The sequence below is a fragment of the Zingiber officinale genome, chromosome 2B (genome assembly GCF_018446385.1).
Source record: "Zingiber officinale cultivar Zhangliang chromosome 2B, Zo_v1.1, whole genome shotgun sequence".
Taxonomy (NCBI): domain Eukaryota; kingdom Viridiplantae; phylum Streptophyta; class Magnoliopsida; order Zingiberales; family Zingiberaceae; genus Zingiber; species Zingiber officinale.
The window spans coordinates 96,861,146-96,871,882 of NC_055989.1; the positions used below are offsets into that span (position 1 = coordinate 96,861,146).

Sequence of the window (10,737 nt, forward strand, 5' to 3'; positions counted from 1 at the left end):
ATACACTCTGAGTGTACTAGTGTAATTATATAGTCAAGATAAACTATTACCTAATTACACTACGACCTTCTAATGGTTTGTTCCTTTCCATTCTGGTCGTGAGCTTCTGTTTATAATTTATAAGGTACTGATAACATCATCTTCTGTATGTGACACCACATACTATGTTATCTACAATATAAATTAAATGAACAACTACAAACAAATGTAGATAATTAGACCAAATGTGATTCTTTATTCATAATGAATGTTTACAAAGCTTAGGCTTTCAGTATACACTCCAACACAGTCTACTTAACAAATGACTTCAGAAGAAAGTCACATATCCCGAAAAAGGACGGTGAGGGTGGTCCTTCCCAATTGGGGTGGGGGGGAGTATTAGGCTATGGTCGACCAAAATTCCATAGGTGGTCATTAGTCGATCTAACGCACCGCTACTGAAGTTTGACTCCACGAACCTATACCAAGGAGAAGAAGAAGACATTGTGGTCATCACAAGGCCAACATGAGGACATAGACGTTGGCAAAGAAAGGGAAGGATCAAAAGTAGGCTGGTGAACGACAAACAACAAGAAGATGAGCGACTTTCTTAAAGATGAAAACATAGAAAGCTCAAAGTTCAAAGTGAAGACGACGAAGAGCAGCATATGCACAAACAAGGGTTGCATAATATGACAACAACCTTCAAAACCTAATTTATATTTGCATGCGTCTAATTAGGATCGTTGGATTCAGGTCATCTTGAAAGCATGGGATCATTGGACGCTCGATCAAACACATAGATCCCGACAACTCCTAATAATCATTACACTGAGATAGACATGCTATCTTGCCTGCTAGGGGTCACCTCACATTAATGTGATATAATTTCGAAGATAATAGTAGCTTCTGGGCTCGAAAGTCAAAGCTAATAAAGCATCTCTCACATTTAACAGGCGTGACAGTAATTAAAGCGCATATCTTGTTAAAGGTCACACCTAAGATTTGCTCTTTGCCATGTGTCCGAATAATTAGGATAAAGAAAGATGCCCTACCACATCATACTAATCAAGTCAGTTGGACTTTCGTCTCATTCGATTAGACTTAATGGGGAGATTAATGATACAGGGGTAATTATGAGAGGTCGTATGGCTAAAGAAGTCAATAGTCTTGGCAAGGTGACAGCCAAAAGTCAAAGCAATTGTACTCTAGTCCCAATAACTCCTGACTTGGGTTCTAATCTGATTCCTGACTCCTGACACCCTACTCGGGTTCTAAGCGCCCCTTGGCTAAACTGAAATGGCCCCAACTATCAAGAATTAAAGCAACGAACTATTATTTATTGAAAACGTGGACAATACAATCATTATCACAAGGAAAGTGGAAAACGCAACTATTCACTTTGAAAAAAATTAGGCAGTAATAATCATTTATCTCTAGAAATGTGGTAACGATCGCAAGAAATGAGGGACCCAAGGCAAACATGGTGGATAGTCACAATCCTATAAAAGATAGTTGACCCTTATAAGGAAAGGTATGCGAACATATAATATATCAATCCCTAATTCCTTTACGCATCCTCCCTCTCTTATTCAAAGATTTACTTGAGCATTGGAATGGTTATGCCGAGGAATCTCTTGATCATCATTCTAACATGCTCTTTTCGACGTGTTTCCTTCAAGGCTCCTTGCATAAAGAGCTTCGTGAGACCACATGGATAGATGATCGACACGATAATCCATTTCAAGGTATAATCATCGATGAGTTGACTATTGGCGTTTTCAGACAGGATCAACCATTTTTATAATTATTTTATATTTAATTTTGTATTAAAAGGGGAGAGAGAACGAGCCAGAATTAGGAGGGTAGCATACTCGAATTAGATCACACTTGAATTAAATCCAATTAGAGTCTCGATTCTGAATGAATTTCAATTTTAAAAATAAATTTTAGATATTAGATTTAACAGTTTTGTTTTTTTCATAATAAATTGTAGAAATTAGATATATAGATTGAAAATTAGTCTCCAAAGTTTTCATAACTCCATAAAAATAGTTTTTACAATTAATTAAAAACATTTTAATTTCAAAATAATCCGGAAAGGATGTAATTCTTGAAGTTGATTTAAAAAAAAAAAGAGAGTAAATTTTAAATAATTCTAGGATTGATAAATAATAATAAAAAATTAAATAATTTCAAAAACAAAACTGATAGTTTCCAAGTATTCAGGCAAAACTATAAAATAATTTTATAAATAGATCAACAATTTTCAAAATTATCTTTTGACATTTCATATTGTTTAAGAAGTTATTTTTGGAATCTTTTTCAAATAATTTTGAGAATTAATTTAGACTTTAGTATCAAGTTTAGAAATCAGTTTGAAATCATTTCAGAAATTAAGGGGGCGTTTGGTTCTTTCCTAAAAATAGGAATCGGAATGGGAATCATTATATTATGGAATGAGAATGAGTATGAGCATGAATATCACTCTTAAAAGTAATGTTTGGTTAGTTGCATATTTTCTATCGGAATAAATCAAAATTTCTTTTTTTACCCTTAAAGAAAAATAAGAGAAAAAATTAGATGTGAGAGAAAAATATGATGAAAGAGAATGATGAGAGAGAAAGTATGATGAGAGAGAAAATGTGATTAGAAAGAATGGAGAGAGAGAAATTGTGATGTGAAAGAACGAAGAGAGAGAAAGTATGATGAGAGAAAATGAGAAAAGAGAGTGTTTAGTTGACTAACTTCAAAAGTCACTTCAGAATTGTATGATAATTAAATAATAACGAAATTGATGATAAAAATTATGATAATTAAACAAATTTGATTGCATTCTATTTCTGAGTTAACTAAGGGGGTGTTTAGTTGATGGATTTAGGAATGAGGGAATGGAATGATAGTAAAAGATAATGTTTAGATTGTGAGTTTCAGAATGATAATTTGATAATGATTTCTAGATTTATGGGAATCAACCAAATCTATATAACTAGATGAGTTTTATTTCCATTCTTATTCTCATTCCACCTTACTATCAATAGTAATCTATCTGGCCAAAATTGATTTGTAATACATGCATGTAATTAATATATAGAGATGATATTACTAAAATATCTTTAATAATGACTTACAAAATATATTCAGACGAACCATATTCTAGTTATTTAACAATGTTCTACTATCAAACACATACCCATAATCATTCCTATCATTTAACCAAACACCACCTAAATTCATTCAATTATCTCTCAGTTGGCCAAAGCATTAAATATTTTTTTAATTTGATTGTTTGAAAATAAACTAAGTTGAAAATATTTTTTTAAATAATTTAAAATATTTTCCACTGAGGTTCACTGTAAAAGAAAAAAAAAACAAAAATAGAATATGATATTTTATTTTAATATATTATACTTATTAGAGTTAATTAATATAGTTACTCTTAACTTTATGGGTAGCTTTCCAATGACTAATCTTTTTTATCATAAAAGAAAAGGATGCATGAAATATATATATCTCAAGACAACATTGCCAACACTATCTAATATGAAATAACATGATCCAAAGATGCATAAGCAACCAATTAATTACTCATTGAATCACCATTAAACCGTTCATTAATGATCCTTGTAAGGTATCTATCCATTAATAGTGAACATTGGCATAAGACTCGGAGTCCCTAGTAACTTCATCGAATGGGGAAAAAAAAGGAAAAAAAATGCCTATACCACTTCTGGAGCATTGTGTACACTTTCTCTATCGCTTGTCACTGTCTTTTTGTTAGCGATCAGTCTTGAGTGCATCGCCCAAGTTAAAGTTCATGTTAGTTCTCATGGTCCTCCTTCCAGCCACCCCTCCACTGATGCCTTTTCTCATCATGGCAGTGAATTCGTTGTAGTCGATTTGCCCATCCTACGATATCACATTGACATAAATACAAGAAAATGTTATCAAGAAGCTAAAGGATAGTAAATGAAATTAACATTGGCAAGACTGGAGAGCAAGAAAGGACTAGGAGATATGGCTCACATTATTTTGATCTACTTCCTTGATCATGTCGTCGAGTTTGAAATCTTCAAGCCCAAATTGTTTGCACGCCTGTGAAAGTTCATCAATTGTTATGTAACCACTTCCATCTTTATCAAAGAATGCGAAAGCCGACATCAAGTTCTCCTCTCTCTCTAGTTTATTCATGTGAACTGTTGCCGCAAGGAATTCACCATAATCTATTGTGCCACTTTTGTCAATGTCAGCCTGCAGCCAATTCACTTGATCAAAACTATAGTTTCAAAGATCACTATTAAGTGGAATGTACAATAAGGTGAAAGTGACAAGTTAAAATATACTAATGTTAGTTGAATATCCATACCGCATCCATGAGCATTTTGATTTCAGATTCCATCAGCTCAGACCCTACTCTTCTTAACCCTTCTTTTAGCTCTTCAAATGTTATGGTTCCACTGTTGTCTGTATCGATCATTTTAAACAACTCTCTTAGACCTCCAATCTCTTCTTCTGAGAGGCTTTCAGCAATGACCTGTAGAAATTAAGAAATCCTCAGTAGTAAGCCTACTACCGAAGTTACTTTCATACGACATGAGCTACATGCCATTTTCAACTATGTGATCACATATTTGTTGTACAATGAGTCATTCAACTATCTACACTTAGTGCTTAAAAGTATATTGATCTACATCACCAAGACTTTAGTATGAATATCAGACAAGCGTATGGATCCTCCTCGTTTCTTTTCTAAATTTATGCAAGATCAATCGAGTGAGTGTCAATGTCTGAAATCAAACATAAGGTATTTCACATTGAGGGCGAGATGAGGGTAAATGAAGAGTTTGAAGATTAGAGTATAGAAATATTTAGACTAGGAGTATTATAAGTCAAATTGAAGTAAACATTTATTCATTTGAGCCATGAACAAAGACAACAATGAAGTTCCAAGCTTAAATATATAAAAGTTCACAAGGCCGACTAATGAAATCAAAAGTGAACAATGAAGTTCCAAGCTTAAATATATAAAAGTTCACAAGGCCGACTAAAGAAATCAAAAGTGACTAAGCATCAATTAAAAAAATAACATAATAGATGAAATTTATTTATACTTAAGGTAATATTCTAAGCAAATTATTGGCATAAATAATTATGCAATCCAATCTATATTTTAAAAGCATATAAATATATATCTTTGTGGTAGATATTGGATCCATTATTTTACAGAGACAATGTTAGGATATCTATTATTTTCCATGGTTGTGTTAGAAGAGAATAAAACTTAAAAACTTACGATGATCTCTCGAGGTATGTGTTGATGAGAATTTCTTTTTTCAAAATAAGGTTTAGATACTTTGAATCACCATAACTGCAGTTACTACTATAGATGTTTCTTTAGAGTTTCTCATGGTTACTCTAACCATATTTAAGGATGTAGTATGCATTCGCCACTCATATTTATGTGATAATATTTCTTTCTTGTAAATACTAAGTAAAGAAACCTTGTATAAACTATGATTTCAAGTTCCATGATTCAAACATTTGTATTCCATGTTGTTGTGAATTGATAGGACTTTGTATGGAACATAATTGAAGATCATTAAATAAAACAAGCATAGGTATGACTACCGAGGCATATAACAACCTAAATAAAAGATCCATCTATTCTAGCATTGTGATTGAAGCTTTTAGAAAGGATCTCCTAGTTATTCATGCACATGGCATTCTTATATACATGTAGAGCTATAATTTAAAATATGTATCCCTACTCAGTTATTCTTTACCATTATAGTGCAGCACTGAAGAAGACAACTGAAAGAATACAATTCATATCTGTAACTACCGAGGCATGTAACAACCTTAACAAAAGATCCATCTATTCTAGCATTGTGATTGAAGCTTTTAGAAAGGATCTCCTAGTTATACATTCACATGGCATTCTTATATACATGTAGAGCTATAATTTAAAATATGTATCCCTCCTCAGTTATTCTTTACCATTATAGTGCAGCACTGAAGAAGCCAACTGAAAGAATACAATTCATATCTGTAACTATTATTGAATTAAAGTTTAATTCAACAATTATCAATATAAAACCCATAGCCTTACTCAGAGAACACAAGTTCACAAGAATACAAGCACTTTAGAGTGATGATCAAATTAAATCCATAGGCAATTGCAAGTTTGAAATCTCGAGTTATGTCAGTGTTTTGGTCTTTCACTAGAACGATATCATTTGGTATCATGCTGATGTTCTAATGTATGGTGCCGGTAGTAAATTGGAGGTGGAAAGAGGAAAGAGATAAAGAAGAAAAAATAAACTATATTTTCTTTTCATTTGAAATGCTATGATTTTTAGATTATCTTGTATGGAGACAAATTAGAATAAGATCAACATTATCTGAATTTTAGCATACCAAGGGGTGTTAAATGTTGATATAAAATGAAACTTGTTGACATAATTGGTACGATGACAAAAAAAACATTGTTTTAATGTCGAGTAGTATCAAGTTTTGGTAATTTATCAAAATGATATGTTTCGACTATTTCAACCAAAATGATATGAGATTTTAAACCATGGACAATTGTTTCAAAAGTTACCAATAACAACTGTTTAAAGCAACTACATGAATTTTATTGTCAATTGACAATAATAAGTAATTGTATTTGATATTTAAAATAAAACCATTCATCAACAAAATAACCAAGGTAATACTTAGTAACTAAACGAGAATGTTGTCTTGAACTATTAACTCTAACATTGCTATTCAATAACTACCATGAATAAAGTCAAAAAGGATCTTTATAAAAAGTATAATATTAGTGAAGAAAAATTATCACTCAAATTTAATAATGCCACTAAAAATTTTAGCAAAAAAATGTCGTTGCTAGATTTGTAAGCTTAAGCTAATGCTTAAAAATATTAATGATAGAATTAATTTGATGTATCACTAAAATTGACATCAGTGACAATCTTTTACGTCATTAATTGATAATTTGTTTTATAGAATTGTTATTAAATGACACAATAAGTGATAAAGTTTGTAATTTTTTCCTCATATATAATCATCATCCATAGCTTTATTGCTAACAATACTTCTGATAACAATTGTTTAACATTAGTTGTGGCTAAAAGCTCATGTAAAAGTAAACCAAATTATTTACACCCTATGAAAACCACACAAACAATGTCGTATAAAAATCTTAGTAGCTTAATTTATATCCTGAAACAAATTCAGTGAAACTTTCTAGTTAGCTGAGGAGAGCAAGACGCAAAGTTGTAAAGCACAGAGTACCAATGAATGTATTTTGTTGATAATATAGTTACTCTATCATAGGTATAAATCTGACACATGAATATTGCATCTAAGCAAACTAGATCACAAAATAAACTTGTCATATATATTCTAAAGGATGTCAAAATTTAGAGTTACCCGTAAAGCCATTTTCTTGAGCTTGTTCATCGCGGAGAACTGCTTAAGCCGTGATAGAACAGCAGAATCCAATGGTTTATCTGGTGCGACATTATCATCAATAATCCATGGGTGACCTAGAAGAAGAAACTCAGGCGTAAAAAAGAAATAACCAAACAAAAAAAAGGGTCAGATGTCTGTTCTTCTTGCAACCCTAATTTTAATAATAAAATTCTTCCAAAGATACTTACAAAGAACTTGGTGTGCTGTAAATCTTTCCCTCGGATTTCTGTTTAGCATCTTTCTTATCAGATCCTTAGCACTTTCAGATATTGTAGGCCATGGTTCAGTTTCAAAATCTATAGAACCCTTGATAATCTGTCTAAATATCCCCGCTTCAGTTTCTGGGAGCAAAGTAAAATACCAATATGAGCTGCCAAAATTTCGTTAAATAGGTAAACACTATTCGGTATCAGACTGTAAAAGAAACAAGTAAGACTATAAGTGATACACCTGCCCAGAAAGGTGGCACTCCACTTAACAAAATATATAAGATGACTCCAGCACTCCAAACATCTGCTTCTGGTCCATATAATTTTCGCAATACTTCAGGTGCAACATAATACGGACTCCCAACAACATCAGAAAATGTATCACCTACAAGTCGCATAAAAAATCAGATTAAACAGTACCTCTTGTGTTTCCATGTTATTTAACTACAAAGCTTTGGCTCAGCAAATGCTAACATCTCAAAAAAAAGATGTTATCAACACAAAAATATTATGTCGTATCAAAATTTGATATTGATAATTATAAGGAAATTGGATAAATATTCTCCACACATTCTGTCAAAGGTCAAAAGAACAAGTGAAACAATTCACAGGAGGAATTTAGACCTATTAAATTTAGCTGTGTAAAGACAGTGATAATTGTACATGGTGATTACTGCATGTAATTACTGGAGAAGCTTTCATTAGAGGAAATGTAATGAGAAAATGCTCTCAAAATCTCTAGACCCTAATCCAAGCTGTAATAATACTTGACAACTAATCAACAAATTTCAAAATGAAATGTTTTACATATAAGCTGAGACAGCAACTAAGAAAAGTCATTATGTGTTAGTCAAAATATGCTACTATCTCATAATTAGAATAATTAATCATTGGATTACTTAATTTATTGAGGAACCAAATATTCACTTCTAGCACAAAAGAAGATATCAGCACTCTATAATATAAATGATGTGGCTCATTAAAGCAACAAGATCTACTAATCAGAAAACAATAATTGTACATGGTGAACTTCCATATGAACTTGTATCAATATCCAAGTAATATTTCAACCAACAATCAAAGAGAGATGGCATTCTGGAATCCACTATATAATCTCTAATTGCAAACTTGCATGCAAATGAACTTTGAAATTATGTAGATCCATCTTTTACCTCCATTTTGCATATTTGAAACAGACATAAGAAACCATATAATTAGCCAATTGTTTGTGGAGTTAGAATCATGCACTCTATGAGTACCGTCTAAATGAAACTAAATGGAATGAATACTGGAATCTGCATTTCTATTGTGCACTTCAACACAAGGCCATTCATTATCTCAAATAATCTTATTCAATAAAAAAATGTGATGAAATTCAGTAGATTGCTCCTTTTGGGTTTCTTATATTAGAGAAAAAACAGTGCTTTAATTTATGTTGAGAAAGAGTTTCTTTCCTGATCATAGACAAGGCCTTGCACAATCAAGGATAAGGAGCAATGATGAGATTGTGGGCTTCAATAAGGAAAATAAGAAACGAGAAAAGAGAGAAGAAGAATGAGACCTGGCTTGTAGAAGACAGAGAGGCCAAAGTCAGTGGCTTTGAGGGCCGCGTCCTCGTCGACGCTGGCAAACAAGAAGTTCTCCGGTTTTAGGTCCCGATGCATCACCCCTAGCGAGTGGCAGGCCTCCACGACCCCCACGATGGTCTTGAGCAATTGCGCGGCCTTCCTCTCGCTGTAATGGCCCTTGAGGATGATCCTATCGAAGAGCTCCCCTCCGGCGCACAGCTCCATGACCAGATGCACGAAGAGGGCGTCCTCGAAAGTGCCCTTGATCCTCACCACATTGGGGTGCTCAGACAGGTGGTGCATGATCTGGATCTCGCGCCAGACGTCCTCGTAGTCGTCGCGGCACAGGAGCTTGCGCTTGGGGATGGACTTGCACGCGTACTCCTTGTCGTCGTTTTTGTCAACACACAGGTACGTGGTGCCGAACTGCCCCTGCCCCAGCTTCTTCCCGATGCGGTAATGGTCGCGCAGGTTGGGAGTCTTGTAGGGGAGCACGGAGGCGGGCTTGGAGGAGCGCCGGGGAGGCGGATCGGAAGAGCACGGATGACTCATCGGTGATATCTTTCTCTTCCTCTCAAAGTAAAAAAAGACAAAAACAACAAAAACGAGGAGGATTGCCAATAGAAAGACGGGATCTTTAGGGGCGGATTATAAAAAAAATTGCATCTTTGTGATCATCATCAAGGAAACCGATAGAAATAGGATTACAATCGTGCGTTAGGGTTCGCCCACAGAAACGGGAACGGAATGGTAAATGCTTGCAGTTCAACAAAAGTTAAGAAAGGAATTGAAAGATGCGTTTGGGATGGAGATGCGATTATTGGGCATGTTTGAAACGCGCATGATGGAGGCGAGAGGAGAAGAAAGAGTCGGGTTGGGAGGAGGAGAATGGAGATAGCGCGAGAGATGGAGAGGTCATCCCGTTTCCATTTGGTTGTGAGATCGATGTCTCTCTTCGGCGCACTATTTTTAAGCTGCTTCTTGCTTCATCGTCTCGGTCAGCCACCAGCAGTCTCATGCCAAATTGCCAATCGCCAAAAAAAGGAACAGATTATTGTCTTTTACACAAAGCCACACAAACGAGAGAGAGATATCATTTTAAATTAAATATACCTCGTGTCTTATATTTTTCAGGTTAAAAAAAATAATAAAAGAGAGTGGCTTTTTATTGGAATGGACGTTGCTTTTTTTTTTTTTTTAATATATTTATAATTTATTGAAGTGCGTAATTAATTTTATATAATATTCAAATTGAGTATCTAAATTTTATGTATTTGGTGGCGTTTGATTTAGAGGTTTGAGAATGAAGGAATGGATTCATTTCTAAACTTTATATTTGGTTGATGGGAATGGAATCAAGATTTTAGAATAAATCAAAAAATTTGGGTATGGATGAAACTCACCCCCTCCCTTGGGTTTTAATAGAATGAGAATAAAAATTAAGTTTTGGACGAAAATAGCCTTAGTATATTTGTTCAATTTTTCTTTCATTTCACTTTCTCTTC

The 10,737-nt window shown here is 33.7% G+C and overlaps 1 protein-coding gene across 1 annotated transcript; it reads right to left on the reverse strand.

Moving 5' to 3' along the window:
* Positions 1-3,542: 3,542 nt before the first annotated feature.
* LOC122046456 (calcium-dependent protein kinase 24-like) lies at positions 3,543-10,274 on the reverse strand. Its single transcript, XM_042607169.1, has 7 exons — positions 9,226-10,274; positions 7,906-8,049; positions 7,644-7,796; positions 7,414-7,529; positions 4,346-4,513; positions 4,006-4,230; positions 3,543-3,888 (listed from the first exon to the last, which is right to left on the reverse strand). Exons 1-7 carry the CDS (start codon positions 9,782-9,784, stop codon positions 3,757-3,759), a joined length of 1,497 nt encoding a protein of 498 aa, XP_042463103.1. The 5' UTR covers positions 9,785-10,274; the 3' UTR covers positions 3,543-3,756.
* Between the last annotated feature and the right edge of the window lie 463 nt (positions 10,275-10,737).